A 17,444-nucleotide genomic window follows, 5' to 3' on the forward strand; every position below is an offset into this window, starting at 1 on the left:
TTTTTATTGATTCTTGAAAATTATAAATCGATTTTGAATTGGAATAAATAAAAGCAACTAAGAATAATAACATCAATAATAGTTTTTGAATATTTACAATCCAAAAATTGATTCCTTAAAGAATGCGACAGTTAGAATTTTTTACTAAATTCTCGAAAATTGTAAATCGATTTTGAATCGGAATAAATAAAAGCAACTGAATCAATAATAACAATAATAATGATATTGATAATGATCAAAATAATACTAGTTTTTCAAATGTTTTTATTCCAAAAATTTGGCAGTAAAAACATGTATACTTTTAATTGGTTCTTGAAAATTATAAATCGATTATGAATCAGATTAAAAAAAGCAACAGTATCAATAATAAAAAAAAATAATAGTAAAAACAATAATAGTTTTTTAATGTTTTTAATGCAAGAATTTGGCAAAAAAAACAACTAACACTATTTATATTTTTCAATCGATTCTTATGCGTTTAATCCAAAAATTAATTCCTTAAAAAAAATCATTATTTGGTGGAAAAAATGTATACATATATTTTTATATATGTATACATATAAATATATATATATATATATATATATATATATATATATATATATATATATATATATATATATATATATATATATATATATATATATATATATATATATATATATATATATATATATATATACTCTGTATATATATATATATATATATATATATATATATATATATATATATATATATTACTCCACACTGAGGCACAAGCGACTCTTCGCGGTGTCACATGTGCGTGGCTTTATGGCCGTGAAAGTAAACTCCTTTTCCAGTCCCAGCAGATATATTTAAGTACGTGTGGGGAAGATATATGGTGTAACACAAACACGGCTGGACACAGTGAGGAAATGGTGTGATGACGTCGCCATGGTTACTGTCTAAACGACTTAGCCGCTCCCATGAGAGCCGTTGGTCTCTCCGTTTTCCCTTTTCACCTGGTTTCTTCCTCACCTGATGCCTCTGCTCTTTCTGGCAAGCGTGAGGCGCTCACAACTTTGACTTTGGGAAAGGATTCTGCAACAAGTAGTCGCCGCCATTAACCGTGTCTTGAAGCAATGGGGCCACAAATAAATGCTACAACAATATTTATTTGTAAATTGTAATTATTACATTAGCATGCTAACCTTTTCAGCTAATTTTACACTTTTTTCTCTAATTCCACAGCCATAGACCTTAGAGTCATATAACTTGATAGGTGACGCATACTAACAGTTAGCAGGCTAACTTTTTGAGCTAGTTTTGCAACCGTTTACCCCAGGGTCAATTTACTTGCTATGTGATACTTGTTAACTAAAAGCATGCTTGTTAAATGAAGAAAATTGTAGATAAAAGAGGAAAAGTCACTTTTTTGGATGTTTCCAAAGGGACCGTAGTCAGAAACCTTCAGAAAGTAGTTCTTCTCTGGTTTCTCTATGTTTACATTTTCACACTTTGCACTATTTTCTTACACTTTATGCAGAATTTCTTACATATTCCTTCATTTTAAGAGCTTATTTTTAAGTGTTCAATGTGATTTTACTATTTTGTTGACATTGTTTTAGTGTTTTCATGCTTGTATTGACATTTCCTTTTTTAATTTTTTTTAAATTATTTTTAAAATCATTATTCAATTCTTAAATCTCTAGATTAACTCATAGCTTTCTGTCAATATGAAGTTGTTGTTTTTTAAAAAAATGTTTTATGCTCTTTTTGTCAAAATCATGTTTTTATTGCAAGAATACAAAATATGTAATATTTACCCCTCAAAAAAATCAAAGTGAAATATTTGATGTGAATAATTAGATCATTATTATTATCAACACCATTAATATTTTTGAGCAATTACAGTTAAAAAATACAAATAAAAATCCGAAAAGGCACCCGCCACTCACAAAAGTGTTAAAAATAAGTTATACAATTTTTTTTTTTACTTTCAAAATGATTACGGGTTACAGAACACCTGGAAATGGCGAAAATCTGCAGAAAATGACCTTATTGAAGGTTAAACATGTACATAAAAGATGCAGAGTTGTATGCTGACTGAATTAGGCAATCTCTACTACCTTTTATGGATTTATATATGAGGCAAAAATGCCTCGGGCTTGGACTGGTCCTGGATCGAGCTTGGACAGGTCTTGGATCAAAATAGATAACCCCTCCCGTCTCCTCCCATCGTACACAATGGAATTTTCCAAGCCTTTGGCTTGGTGCAACAAAGACAGCTTCCGTCTGTTCACTGGGAACTCACAGAACGGAAAGTTTTTTGATGATTTACATACAATTTTTCTGACACACACGGTAACGTCAGGCCAGACGTTGTTTTCTTTGCCCACTTGTTTCCAAATGCAAATGTGGACAATGTGAAATGTGTGTCAAAGATCTCAATAAAGGCTCCTTTGCCCCACAGATAGAAACCATAGGCGACGCCTACTGTGTGGCGGGAGGTCTGCACAAGAAGGTGGACAGTCACGCCAAGCCCATCGCTCTCATGGCTCTGAAGATGATGGAGCTCTCTGAGGAAGTGCTGACCCCCGATGGAAGGCCTATCAAGGTGAGACTTGATGGACACTGAGTGCGAGCTTCAAATGCACAACAAGCAGGTGATGTGATTTCGTACGCTAAAAGATACTACATTAGGGTAGTAGTTTGCACATGGGTGGATATTTTCTTGAAGACATGTGGAATGTTTCCATTCAAGATTTAAGACAAGCGTCTTTACTGTCATGAAAATATTTGGAGTTTTTACTACTAACGATCACAATGTGTCACCAGATGAATCACGTTGCCGTGGATTGAATCCAGTTAATCACAACTCATGGAACATACACATGGTTAAAAAAAAAAAAGTATTGAATGATGTTGCTTGCATGTGAAGATTTTAGTCGAGTCATTTAAATATTTATAATCCAAAAATTGATTCCTTAAACAATGCAAGAGTTTGAATTTTTTAATCAATTCTCAAAAATTGTAAATCGATTTTGAATCAGAATACATAAAAGCGACTGAATCAATAATAATAATAATGATAATGATAAAAATAATAATATATATTTTTAAATGTTTTATAAAAAAAATTTGGCAATAAAAACATTTATATTTTTAATTGATTTTTGAAAATTGTAAATCGATTTAGAATCTGATTAAATAAAAGCAAGAGTATCAATAATAATAATAATAATAACAATAATTTTTTTTTTTGTTTTTAATCCAAAAATATGGCAAAAAAACTTAAATTGATTTTGAATAAATAAAAGCAACTGTATCAATAATAATAATAATATTAATAATAATAATATCAATAATAGTTTTTTTTTTTTTTTTATTTCTCCAAAAACTGATTCCTTAAAGAATTATTTGGGGAGAAAAAATACAACCATTTTAATTTTTTTTAGTGATTCTCAAAAATAGTAAAATGATTTTGAATCACAATAAATAAATAATTATAATAATAATTATAGTTTTTTTTATGTTTTTATTCCTGAGATATTCGTCGAGTCATTCACAAAAGGTAAACATGTTGGGCTATAGGCTACTAGGAGCTGGCAGCTACACAACAGCTAAGCACACAATAGCGCACAAGCTAGACACACATAATAATCGAACACATTTGTCAATATAAACAAATACCACATATGTATAATTGTCTATTAATTACACATGCAAAGTCTCCAGTGTCCAGTGACAAATGTGTCCGCATCATTCAATTTTACTGCAGCTATCTATCGCTTTAATAAATAATTTAAATGAAAAAGCATTTTTAGGTGAGGTCAACAAAGACATTAATTACAATTATAAATCGTGATGACTTAATTCTTCATTTTATTCCGCATTAAAGGGTTAATTTTGCCCTAGTTTTTGCACAATAACGACCACGCTGTCCTCCTCCTTCGTCTGTGTCTGCAAAATACAGTCGCTGTGTAGACACATGACCTAAACCAGAGGTAGTCAAACTTGTTCCAACACTTGGTTCTCCAAGTGCCACCGTAATAACATTAAAATACAGTAGGCCTAAGTATTCAGACACAATAAGGCGGAGGTTTTATTTTAAGTGTATTTCATATTTTAGGCCACTGTAACATTACACACAGTTTGAACAGTAACACTGTGTGTGAATATAGGAAAATAAAACACTGTACTTTAACCAAGTCATTCCTTGGCGTACTGTAGCAGATGCCACAGTTTGAGAATCACCAGCCTATACAACACCAGCTTTACTATTTAAATGTAATACTAAAAAAAAAAAAAGTATAACAGAAACAGTATCAATAATATTAATAATAATATAAACAATATTTTTTATGTTTTTAATCCCAAGATTTGGCCAAAAAATTTAAAAACTATATTTTTTAACCGCTTCTTGAAAATGATACATTGATTTTGAATAAATAAAAGCAACAGTATTAATAATAATAATAATAATATCAATAATTTAAAAAATAATAATTTTAATCCATATTTCATATTATTTCATAATATAGGCCACTGTAACATTGCACACAGTTTGAACAGTAACACTGTGTGTGACTATATAGGAAAATAAAACACTGTACTTTAACCAAGTCATTCCCTGGCGTACTGTAGCAGGTGCCAGAGTTAGAGAATCACCAGCCTATACAACACCAGCTTTACTATTTAAATGTAATACTAAAAAAAAAAAAAAGTATAATAGCAACAGTATCAATAATATTAAACAATAATATAAACAATATTTTTTATGTTTTTAATCCCAAGATTTGGCCAAAAAATGTAAAACTATATTTTTTAATCGCTTCTTGAAAATGATACATTGATTTTGAATAAATAAAAGCAACATTATTAATAATAATATTAATGATAATATCAATAATATATATTTTTAAATACTTTTAATCCATATTTCATATTTCATAACATAGGCCACTGTAACATTGCACACAGTTTGAACAGTAACACTTTGTGAATGTAGGAAAATAAAACACTGTGATCCCTTGGCATACTGTACCAGGTTTTACAGTTTGAGAATCACCGGCCAATACAACACCAGCTTTATGTACCATTAAACTGGTACTGTCGGGTTTGGATTACATTTGATTTCAAAACACAATAACAGCAACAGTAGGGCAATGCACAGCGTGTGTGTGTGTATGTGTGTGTGTGTGTGTGTGTGTGTGTGTGTGTGTGCGTGCGATTATAGCAGCTTTCTTATTTAATCCTGTTGTCTATTTCTGATAGGAGGCCCAGATGAATGTGTACTGTCACATGACTTATTGCCCCGCCTCCTTTTTCTTCACTTCACATTTAAAGGGGAACTGCACTTTTTTCCCTCCCCAATTTCGCCTATCAGTAATATTTATGTGAGACAATAACATGACAGAGCTTTTTTTAGGCACAATGGGTTTTATGTTGGTCGATATCGAGAATTATCAATCTTTTTTTATGACCTATTGAGAATAAAGATCTGGAGAAAAGTATATTAAATCCTCTGATAATAATCCCTCAGCTGTCGGGGCAGAAAGGAAATGTCAACACAAGCATGGAAAACACTCAAATAATGTCCACAAAATAGTATAATCACATTGAACAAGCCCTGTTATTCTTATTTAACCATGTTATGCAGTAATTGTTTAAATATTATTAATATACCGGTCGATATCGATAAGTATTGACATTTTTATGACTAATGGAAAATAAGGAACAGGAGAATAAAATATTTTATGAGAAATGTAACTTCCTCTGATTATAATCCCTCAGCTATCGAGGCAGAAAGGAAATAGAATAGAATATAAAGTACTTTATTGATCCCTGGGGGAAATTCAGTACCACAGTTTGCTCACAATAGACAATAAACACTTACGGTAGGTATTTTTTACATGTGAATAATATAAATACTGTCTATTATACAGCATTATTCACATGTGAATAACATAAATACCGTCTATGATACAGCATTATTCACATGTGAATAATATAGATACAGTCTATTATACAGCATTATTCACATGTGAATAACATAAATACAGTCTATTATACAGCATTATTCACATGTGGATAATATAAATACAGTCTATTATACAGCATTATTCACATGTGGATAACATAAATACAGTGTATTATACAGCATTATTCACATGTGAATAATATAAATACAGTCTATTATACAGCATTATTATAATAATTCTGTGTAAAGAAATGCAGTGTATACAAATTGAGGGTATAAAATTCAGTGTATAAAAATTCAATGTCCAAAAAATCAGTATATTAAAATTCAGTGTAAAAAAAAATTCAGTGTATAAAAAATTCAGTGTCAAAAACTTCAGTGTAAAAAATATCAGAGTATAAAAAATAAAGTGTATAGAAATTCAGTGTATACAAATTGAGGATATACAATTCAGTGTATACAAATTTGGTTTACAAAAAAACAGTATATTAAAATTCAGTGTGAAAAAATTCGGTGTACAAAAATTTAGTGTTTAAAAATTCAGTGTAAAAAAAAAAATCCGAGTATAAAAAATTAGGTGAGGGTATACAATTCAGTGTATAAAAATTCAGTGTAAAAAAAATTCAGTGTGAAAAAAGTCAGTGTAATAAGTAGAGTATAAAAAATAAAGTGTAAAGAAATTCAGTGTATACTAATTGAGGGTATAAAATTCAGTGTATAAAAATTCAGTGTACAAAAAATTCAGTGTATACAACATGAGGGTATAAAATTCAGTGTATAAAAATTTGGTTTACAAAAAAACAGTATATTAAAATTCAGTGTGAAAAAATTCAGTGTTTAAAATTTCAAGTTAAAAAAATTAATAAAATCTGAGTATAAAAAAAATAGGTGAGGGTATAACATTCAGTGTATACAAATTCAGTGTACAAAAAATCAGTATATTAAAATTCAGTGTAAAAAAAAAATCAATGTATAAAAAATTCAGTGTCAAAAACTTCAGTGTAAAAAATATCAGAGTATAAAAAATAAAGTGTAAAGAAATTCAATGTATACAAATTGAGGGTATAAAATTCAGTGTACAAAAAAATCAGTATATTAAAATTCAGTGTAAAAAAAAATTAAATCAGCGAATAAAAAATTAAGTGTAAAAAAATTACCTTCTTCAAAAAGCAAAGACTCACTTCCGGTAAATTAAGACTGAAGCAATGGATCCTGTCTCAGAAGCAGCCAATGAGGTGTCAAGTTTGAAGTCACATGACACAGGTCTTGAGAAAACAGCATAAAAAGGTAGTAATTGGCCTACCTGGACATAATACAACATCATTTACATTTCTTTTTTTTTTTTTACACAGAATTTTTTTCAATGAAATTGTCAGCATAATTTGATGTAAAAACAAAAAAAAAAAAGTAGTTTGCAAAATTCAAACGCAAAAAATTCAGTGACATAAATTCAGTGGAAAAAAAAAAGAAGCTTTTGTAATAAAGACACAAATTAACCTCCATAAACATATGTATTGTTGCAGTGCAGTTACCCTTTAACAAAAAAATATTTCCTAACAGCGTTTGTCCACCAAACAAAAACTAATAGAAAAATGTACCTATCAGGTTACTTTAGTTTGTGTCTGATATTATTTCAAAATAATCCATTTATTATTCCACCCTGTGAACATACTTGAGCTTGTAACTTCTCTCCAACATTCACCAGCAGCGTGACCCAGAAGCAAGAAGCGTGTGTATAATTGCTGATTAACACAAAACACATTCAGAGCAGAAGAGACTTGCCAAGCACTTTTAGCCTTCGCACGTCCACCTTCTCTCTCTCTCTCTCTCTCTCTCTCTCCTCTTATTCTCACCTGCACGGCTTTTTATTTGTTTTTTACATCTTTTACGCCCTTTGTTGTGCTCCTCATCGCTGATCCCTAGGAGAGTTAGGGCCATAATGGAGGCCTGAGCCACGCTGCTAGCTAACTCCAGTTATGCAAAGCAGCGTGAGAGCCAGGAGGGGCGAGAGAGGGCGAGTGGATCCATAGTGGATCTAAGATAATACTGTGAGAGTCCAGTCCATAGTGGATCTAACATAATACTGTGAGAGTCCAGTCCATAGTGGATCTAACATAATACTGTGAGAGTCCAGTCCATAGTGGATCTAACATAATACTGTGAGAGTCCAGTCCATAGTGGATCTAACATAATACTGTGAGAGTCCAGTCCATAGTGGATCTAACATAATACTGTGAGAGTCCAGTCCATAGTGGATCTAACATAATACTGTGAGAGTCCAGTCCATAGTGGATCTAACATAATACTGTGAGAGTCCAGTCCATAGTGGATCTAACATAATACTGTGAGAGTCCAGTCCATAGTGGATCTAACATAATAGTGTGAGAGGCCAGTCCATAGTGGATCTAACATAATAGTGAGAGTCCAGTCCATAGTGGATCTAACATAATAGTGAGAGTCCAGTCCATAGTGGATCTAACATAATAGTGAGAGTCCAGTCCATAGTGGATCTAACATAATACTGTGAGAGTCCAGTCCATAGTGGATCTAACATAATAGTGTGAGAGTCCAGTCCATAGTGGATCTAACATAATACTGTGAGAGTCCAGTCCATAGTGGATCTAACATAATAGTGTGAGAGTCCAGTCCATAGTGGATCTAACATAATAGTGTGAGAGTCCAGTCCATAGTGGATCTAACATAATACTGTGAGAGTCCAGTCCATAGTGGATCTAACATAATAGTGAGAGTCCAGTCCATAGTGGATCTAACATAATAGTGTGAGAGTCCAGTCCATAGTGGATCTAACATAATAGTGTGAGAGTCCAGTCCATAGTGGATCTAACATAATAGTGTGAGAGTCCAGTCCATAGTGGATCTAACATAATAGTGTGAGAGTCCAGTCCATAGTGGATCTAACATAATAAAGTGAGAGTCCAGTCCATAGTGGATCTAACATAATAGTGTGAGAGTCCAGTCCATAGTGGATCTAACATAATAAAGTGAGAGTCCAGTCCATAGTGGATCTAACATAATAGTGTGAGAGTCCAGTCCATAGTGGATCTAACATAATAAAGTGAGAGTCCAGTCCATAGTGGATCTAACATAATAGTGTGAGAGTCCAGTCCATAGTGGATCTAACATAATAAAGTGAGAGTCCAGTCCATAGTGGATCTAACATAATAGTGTGAGAGTCCAGTCCATAGTGGATCTAACATAATAGTGTGAGAGTCCAGTCCATAGTGGATTTAACATAATACTGTGAGAGTCCAGTCCATAGTGGATCTAACATAATAGTGAGAGTCCAGTCCATAGTGGATCTAACATAATAGTGAGAGTCCAGTCCATAGTGGATCTAACATAATAGTGAGAGAGTCCAGTCCATAGTGGATCTAACATAGTAGTGAGAGTCCAGTCCAAAGTCAGTGGATCTAACATAATAGTGAGAGTCCAGTCCATTGTGGATCTAACATAATAGTGTGAGAGTCCAGTCCATAGTGGATCTAACATAATAGTGAGAGTCTAGTCCATAGTCAGTGGATCTAACATAATAGTGAGAGTGCAGTCCATAGTGGATCTAACATAATAGTGTGAGAGTCCAGTCCATAGTGGATCTAACATAATAGTGTGAGAGTCCAGTCCATAGTGGATCTAACATAATAGTGTGAGAGTCCAGTCCATAGTGGATCTAACATAATAGTGAGAGTCCAGTCCATAGTGGATCTAACATAATAGTGAGAGTCCAGTCCATAGTGGATCTAACATAATATTGTGAGAGTCCAGTCCATAGTGGATCCAACATAATAGTGTCTGTAACACGGCAGTAAAACGGCTGATCAAACAAAACAGAAGCCATCGTCATGGACCCACTAGCCGCGGAAACTAGCTCTCCAATCAGCTAAACACACTCCACGCTGACATTTTGGTGAATCATGCAACCGAAACAGTTAATAATACTAACTCAGACACTCATAAATGTGTTAGCATATTAGCTAATACGCTAGCTTGATTACATTACCGTAGCACTTGCAAATATGCATGCAAACACTCCTACAGACATCACGCAAGGGACGGTTTAGTGAGTGCAAATTGTTTTAGCTTTAACTTTTATTGCCAATCTTATGCTAACAACCGGCCCAGCTAGCTCTCCAATCAGCTAAACAGACTCAATAACTCCGCGGTGAAGTTTTGGTGAATTTACTGAGGAATTTGTCAAACTGGAACAATACAAAAAGAATGTCATTGTAAGGTAATAATTCCCGTAAATGTGTTAGCTTATTAGCTAATGCTAACAACGCTAGCATCAATACATTACGGTAGCACGTACAAATATGCATGAAAACACTCCTACAGACATCACACATGGGACGGTTTAGTTAGGACGAATTGTTTTAGTTACATTATAAAACTTACAAACGTTGCTTAGAGTGACCAACGAAGAATCTATACGAGTAGTAACGCTATGGACGTCTAGGAGACGCAACACACCATCTCAGTGTCTTTGCCTGTTTATTTTTAAAACTATTTCCATTATGGCCGCCAGGGTTCAAAGTGTAGGAAAAAAGGTCATTACCGGGGGAAGTAATTATTGCGTTACTTAAAATATCTGACATACGCATTTGAGATGTTTCACGAGAGCAGAGTGCGCGCATGTGCCTTTAAAAGGCGGTGACGTCAGCGCACTGACAGAGCAGCATTAGCTCAGCTGTGATTGTTAGCTCAGACTGGCAGTGTGCCGACAGTTACAGCAGCTGTGTTGAGTCTTGCCACTGGATTATGTTAGCGCTAGCTAATGGAGAGATTGCATGTGCTATAGTCCCTTGTCCACAAACGGGGGTAGTGTAAGAGTGCTTGTCACATCAATCATTAGTTTGTTGTTCATTATTCCCTCGTAGTAGTAGTAGTAGCAGTGTGGTTGTTTGCTGTGTGATGTTGCCTTTTCCTACGTGATATCAGGTTCATTCCAGTTGTTGCCTCCATTGATGTGCTTCTGACGCTGTCTCGTTGACATACAAGCACATGGAGCCAGCGTACATGAAAGTAAATAATTAGTCTTACATAAGCGGACTAAAATGGTGGCTGCAGGAGGATGTGACGTAAACCTCTCCAACGTGCTCTCCAGGTTTTAGCCGTCTAATGATAGCTTGATTTCTATTCTCTCTGCTTCACTACCCCCATCCCCTGCTGTTGCCATGACGACCTCGCAGTGTGCTGGCATGCACACACTTGCGTGCGTTGCCAAGGCGATGAGATGCTCTTCTGGTAGATCATTAGGAATCTGCTGGGCTTCGTGTCTGCTCGATGTGTGCGGGAGGCCTACCCGGAGAAAAAGATTCAATTTGCCTTTAAGGACCTGTAGATAAAAGAGTCAGGGATGATTATTGACTATTTATATCTTTAAGGACCTGAAAATAAAATAGTCAGTGATGATTATTGACCATTTCTATCTTTAAGGACCTGTAAATAAAATAGTCAGTGATGATTATTGACTATTTATATCTTTAAGGACCTGAAAATAAAATAGTCAGTGATGATTATTGACCATTTCTATCTTTAAGGACCTGAAAATAAAATAGTCAGTGATGATTATTGACCATTTCTATCTTTAAGGACCTGTAAATAAAACAGTAAGTGATGATTATTGACTTTCTATCTTTAAGGACGTATAAATAAAAGAGTCAATTATGATTATTGACTATTTCTATCTTTAAGGACCTGTAGATAAAATACTCACTGGTGATTATTGACTATTTCTATCTTTAAATACCTGTAAATACAATAGTCAGTGGTGATTATTGACTATTTCTGTCTTTGAGAGCCTGTAAATAAAACAGTCAATGATGATTATTGACTATTTATATCTTTAAGGACCTGTAAATAAAATACTCAGTGATGATTATTGACTATTTATATCTTTAAGGACCTGTAGATAAAATAGTCGGTTATGATTATTGACAATTTCTATCTTTAGGACCTGTAGATAAAATAGTCAGTGATGATTATTGACTATTTCTATCTTTAGGGACCTGTAGATAAAACAGTCAGTGATGATTATTGACTATTTTTTATCTTTAAGGACCTTTAAAAAATATTCACTGGTGATTATTGACTATTTCTATCTTTAAGGACCTGTAGATAAAACAGTCAGTGATGATTATTAACTATTTATCTCTTTGAGGACCTGTAAATAAAATAGTCAGTGATGATTATTGACTAATTCTATTTTTAAGGACATGTAAATGAAATAGTCAGTTATGATTTACTATTTCGATCTTTCAGGACCTGTAAATAAAATAGTCAGTGATGATAATTGAATATTTCTATCTTTAAGGACCTGTAAATAAAATAGTCAGCGATCATTATTGACTTTCTCTATCTTTAAGGACCTGTAAATAAAATAGTCAGTTATGATTGACTATTTATATCTTTAAGGACCTGTAAATAAAATAATCATGATTATTGACTATTTATATCTTTAAGAACCTGTAAATAAAATAGTTATGATTATTAACTATTTCCATCTTTATTTGGAATTATTCAAGTTTCACTGACTTACGGGTACCTGACAAAGATTTGAGTTACACCGACTCACAGGTACTTGATAAAGACTTGTTTTTCCCTGAGTCATGAGTACCTGAAAAAGACTCAATATTCACTGACTCAAAAGTACTCGACAAAGACTGGAGTCTCCGTGACTCACGTGTTTCTGACAAAGTCTTGAGTTTCACTAACTTCCAAGTATTTGACAAAAATCCAAATTTCACTAACTCGTGGGTTGATTAAAAAGGCCAGTTTCACTGAGTCACGGGTGATTGACCAAGACTCGAGTTTCACTAACTCACAGGTATTCGACAAAGACTTGGGATTTACTGACTCACAGGTACTCGACAAAGCCTCTGGTTTTACCGACTTACAGGTACTGGATATGGACTATAGTTTCAACGACTCACAGGTACTTGACAAAGACTGGTTTTCCACTGACTCACAGATACTCAACAAAGACCCAAGTTGCACTAACTCTAGTGTTGGTAAAGAGTCGAGTTTCACAGACTCACAAGTATTTGACAAAGACTCAAGTTTCACTAACTCACAGTTTAATAGAGTCGAGTTTCACTGACTCACAAGTACTCAACAAACAGTAGTTTTGGCAGTGGGGACTTATTTCTTATTAGGTGTCGTGATCTGTGAAAGTGATTAACCAGGGAGTTTGAATGACCCGGTTTTTAAACCCTTGTTGTGGTGTTTCTGTGCAGTTGAGGATCGGCATCCACACGGGTTCAGTCCTGGCCGGTGTGGTCGGAGTGAAAATGCCTCGGTATTGTCTGTTTGGGAACAACGTGACTCTGGCCAGCAAGTTCGAGTCAGGAAGTCACCCCAGGTGCATCAATGTCAGCCCTACGACTTACCAGTAAGTGCGCCCAACGGACGTCACACACACATTCCGTCCTAACTTACCATGCGTCAATTCCTCCGTCAGGTTGCTGAAGGACGACCGATCGTTTTCCTTCGTCCCTCGTTCGCGTCTGGAACTCCCCGAGAATTTCCCTACAGAGATTCCAGGTACGTGTTATTTCCTAGAAGCGGGGACGTCCCACAGCCACGCCTCGTTGACCAGCTCTCGGTCCGCGCCCCCGGCCTCTATGAGGAAAGTGTCCTACAGCATCGGGACCATGTTTCTAAGAGAGACCAGTTTGTAGGCGGCACGCTACCGAGGACTGAGGAGGCGACTACCGTGGAAGCCATGCGACAGGCAGGACAGCAATAACACACCTCTGTGGATATGCAAAAACAACTCTGGCTCACAGCTGTGGAGCGACACAAGATAGTGGTTTTCATCACCGGGGACCGTTTCCCACATGGACTCACTACCGAGGACTCAATAAGAGGAGAAACTTGAACATAGCTTTAAGTTGATAACGTGAGAACAAGCTCTCTTCAGAAGAAGAACCGTCCTAATCTAGAAACTGGGATGCTTCAGCACAATTGGACGCCATTGCTAGCACAGGACTTACAGGACTAACCATGAACGGTCGGACTGTCTTTATGGACGGGAACAGAACTGTCGGACTGTCTTTATGGACGGGAACAGAACTAACCATGAACTGTGGGACTTTCTTTACGGACGGGAACAGAACTAACCATGAACGGTCGGACTGTCTTTATGGACGGGAACAGAACTGTGGGACTGTCTTTATGGACGGGAACAGAACTAACCATGAACTGTGGGACTGTCTTTATGGATGGGAACAGAACTAACCATGAACTGTCGGACTGTCTTTATGGACAGGAACAGAACTAACCATGAACTGTTGGACTGTCTTTATGGAAGGGAACAGAACTAACAATGAACTGTCTTTATGGACAGGAATAGAACTAACCATGAACTGTTGGACTGTCTTTATTGACAGGAACAGAACGAACCATGAACTGTCAGACTGTCTTTATGGATGGAAACAAAACTAACCATGAACTGTCGGACTGTCTTTATGGACAGGAACAGTACTAACCATGAGCTGTCGGACTGTCTTTATGGACAGGAACAGAACTAACCATGGGCTGTCGGACTGTCTTTATGGACAGGAACAGTACTAACCATGAGCTGTCGGACTGTCTTTATGGACAGGAACAGTACTAACCATGAACTGTCGGACTGTCTTCATGGACAAGAAGGACCGCAAGACGAGGACAGCACACCTCGAATCACGTCCTGGCTCACCATGAACGTTGATGGTGGAGCAGTTGGACGAGGTAGAGGAGAGACAGATAAGAGAAAATAGTTTTGAATAAAGCTAATATTTGAAAAAAAGAATAATGCCAAAAAATACTAGAGCCTTTTTCTGCTTCTAACTCACAGCAAACTGTAATCAATAAAACAAATCCAACCATTTCATTACAGCTGTTAAGAAGTGAAAATGTTTGTCGGTTCAGTGCCTTTTTACCGCTCATACAAACACGGGATTATTTCTAATATCTGCTCTTATTTTAGAAAATGGACCACAATGGAGGTACTTTTAGTACCTTGGTACCTTACCTTACCAGACACCAGTTGTCTCTAGCTTTAAGTCGCCAGCATGACTTGAGTTACGAGCTCTCTTATTACAGTGAACGCCATCTGGTCTTACTTGCTAGCATTAGCTTAAAGCTAGCGGTCAAAACCAACCATTGGAGGCGGTCCAACTTCCACCGCCTTGCAGCCGCCGTTCTCCTGCTGCTGAGGCTTAGGTTAGTCGCACTACCAACCGACAGTGTCCTCTCCACTCCTGGCTGGCGACTCTCTGAAAGGCCTCCACTCTTCTCCCATGTCACTGCTAGTTCATACAAACAGTCTGAGTCTATGATTCTCAGGGACAGGTGTGTCTTCTGATTGACAACCAAGGACAGGTGTGTCTTCTGATTGACAACCAAGGACAGGTGAGTCTATGATTCTCAGGGACAGGTGTGTCTTCTGATTGACAACCAAGGACAGGTGAGTCTATGATTCTCAGGGACAGGTGTGTCTTCTGATTGACAACCAAGGACAGGTGAGTCTTCTGATTGACAACCAAGGACAGGTGAGTCTATGATTCTCAGGGACAGGTGTGTCTTCTGATTGACAACCAAGGACAGGTGTGTCTTCTGATTGACAACCAAGGACAGGTGAGTCTATGATTCTCAGGGACAGGTGTGTCTTCTGATTGACAACCATGGACAGGTGAGTCTATGATTCTCAGGGACAGGTGTGTCTTCTGATTGACAACCAAGGACAGGTGAGTCTTCTGATTGACAACCAAGGACAGGTGAGTGTATGATTCTCAGGGACAGGTGTGTCTTCTGATTGACAACCAAGGACAGGTGAGTCTTCTGATTGACAACCAAGGACAGGTGAGTCTATGATTCTCAGGGACAGGTGTGTCTTCTGATTGACAACCAGGGACAAGTGTGTCTTCTGATTGACAACCAAGGACAGGTGAGTGTATGATTCTCAGGGACAGGTGTGTCTTCTGATTGACAACCAAGGACAGGTGAGTCTTCTGATTGACAACCAAGGACAGGTGAGTCTATGATTCTCAGGGACAGGTGTGTCTTCTGATTGACAACCAGGGACAAGTGTGTCTTCTGATTGACAACCAAGGACAGGTGAGTCTATGATTCTCAGGGACAGGTGTGTCTCTTGACTGCCAATCAGGCACAAGTGTGTCTCCTGATTGACGGCCAGGGACAAGTGTGTCTTCTGATTGACAACCAAAGACAAGTGAGTGTATGATTCTCAGGGACAGGTGTGTCTTTTGACTATCAATCAGGCACAAGTGTGTCTCCTGATTGACGGCCAGGGACAGGTGTGTCTTCTGATTGACAACCAAGGACAGGTGAGTGTATGATTCTCAGGGACAGGTGTGTCTTTTGACTATCAATCAGGCACAAGTGTGTCTCCTGATTGACGGCCAGGGACAGGTGTGTCTTCTGATTGACAACCAAGGACAGGTGAGTGTATGATTCTCAGGGACAGGTGTGTCTTTTGACTATCAATCAGGCACAAGTGTGTCTCCTGATTGACGGCCAGGGACAGGTGTGTCTTCTGATTGACAACCAAGGACAGGTGAGTCTATGATTCTCAGGGGCAGGTGTGTCTTCTGATTGACAACCAGGGACAGGTGAGTCTCTTGACTGTCAATCAGGCACAAGTGTGTCTCCTGATTGACGGCCAGGGACAAGTGTGTCTTCTGATTGACAACCAAAGACAAGTGAGTCTATGATTCTCAGGGACAGGTGTGTCTTTTCACTATCAATCAGGCACAAGTGTGTCTCCTGATTGACGGCCAGGGACAGGTGTGTCTTCTGATTGACAACCAAGGACAGGTGAGTGTATGATTCTCAGGGACAGGTGTGTCTTCTGATTGACCACCAAGGACAGGTGAGTGTATGATTCTCAGGGACAGGTGTGTCTTTTGACTATCAATCAGGCACAAGTGTGTCTCCTGATTGACGGCCAGGGACAGGTGTGTCTTCTGATTGACAACCAAGGACAGGTGAGTCTATGATTCTCAGGGACAGGTGTGTCTTTTGACTATCAATCAGGCACAAGTGTGTCTCCTGATTGACGGCCAGGGACAGGTGTGTCTTCTGATTGACAACCAAAGACAGGTGAGTCTATGGTTCGACTAAACTAATGAATTAATTTAACTAATTAATGAATCTATACGTGAGCAAATACATTTCATACAGTAAGCACTTTAAAAAGTGTTTATTAAAGAGCATAGTGTTTAACAACAATGTTTAACACACAACATTGCGGACCTAAATTTGACAGCCATCCTTTTCTAACAACAAAAATGGCGGACTAAGACTCCATGAAGAAAGAAAGTGTATTGAAGAAGAATGAATCAACAACGCCTGCTAAATAAAAAAGTGCTCCACCCACACAACTTGTGTCCAACGCCTGCGGTCCAAGTCTGGAACGTCTTCTTGGCCCACGTCCATCTTGTTGACTTTTTTAGCATACGGGTCCTCAAAAAGAGTCGAT

At 36.8% G+C, this 17,444-nt stretch overlaps 1 protein-coding gene across 1 annotated transcript in view; it reads left to right on the top strand.

Moving 5' to 3' along the window:
* The window catches only part of gucy1a2 (guanylate cyclase 1, soluble, alpha 2), a 74,537-nt gene extending 59,702 nt beyond the window's left edge, over nucleotides 1-14,835 (top strand). Inside the window, 3 exon segments of the mRNA XM_062067249.1 lie at nucleotides 2,435-2,578; nucleotides 13,198-13,352; nucleotides 13,422-14,835. Coding sequence (XP_061923233.1) covers nucleotides 2,435-2,578; nucleotides 13,198-13,352; nucleotides 13,422-13,641 — 519 coding nt within the window. The 3' untranslated portion in view covers nucleotides 13,642-14,835.
* The last annotated feature ends 2,609 nt before the right edge of the window (nucleotides 14,836-17,444 follow it).

Source organism: Entelurus aequoreus, linkage group LG13 (assembly GCF_033978785.1).
Source record: "Entelurus aequoreus isolate RoL-2023_Sb linkage group LG13, RoL_Eaeq_v1.1, whole genome shotgun sequence".
Classification (NCBI taxonomy): domain Eukaryota; kingdom Metazoa; phylum Chordata; class Actinopteri; order Syngnathiformes; family Syngnathidae; genus Entelurus; species Entelurus aequoreus.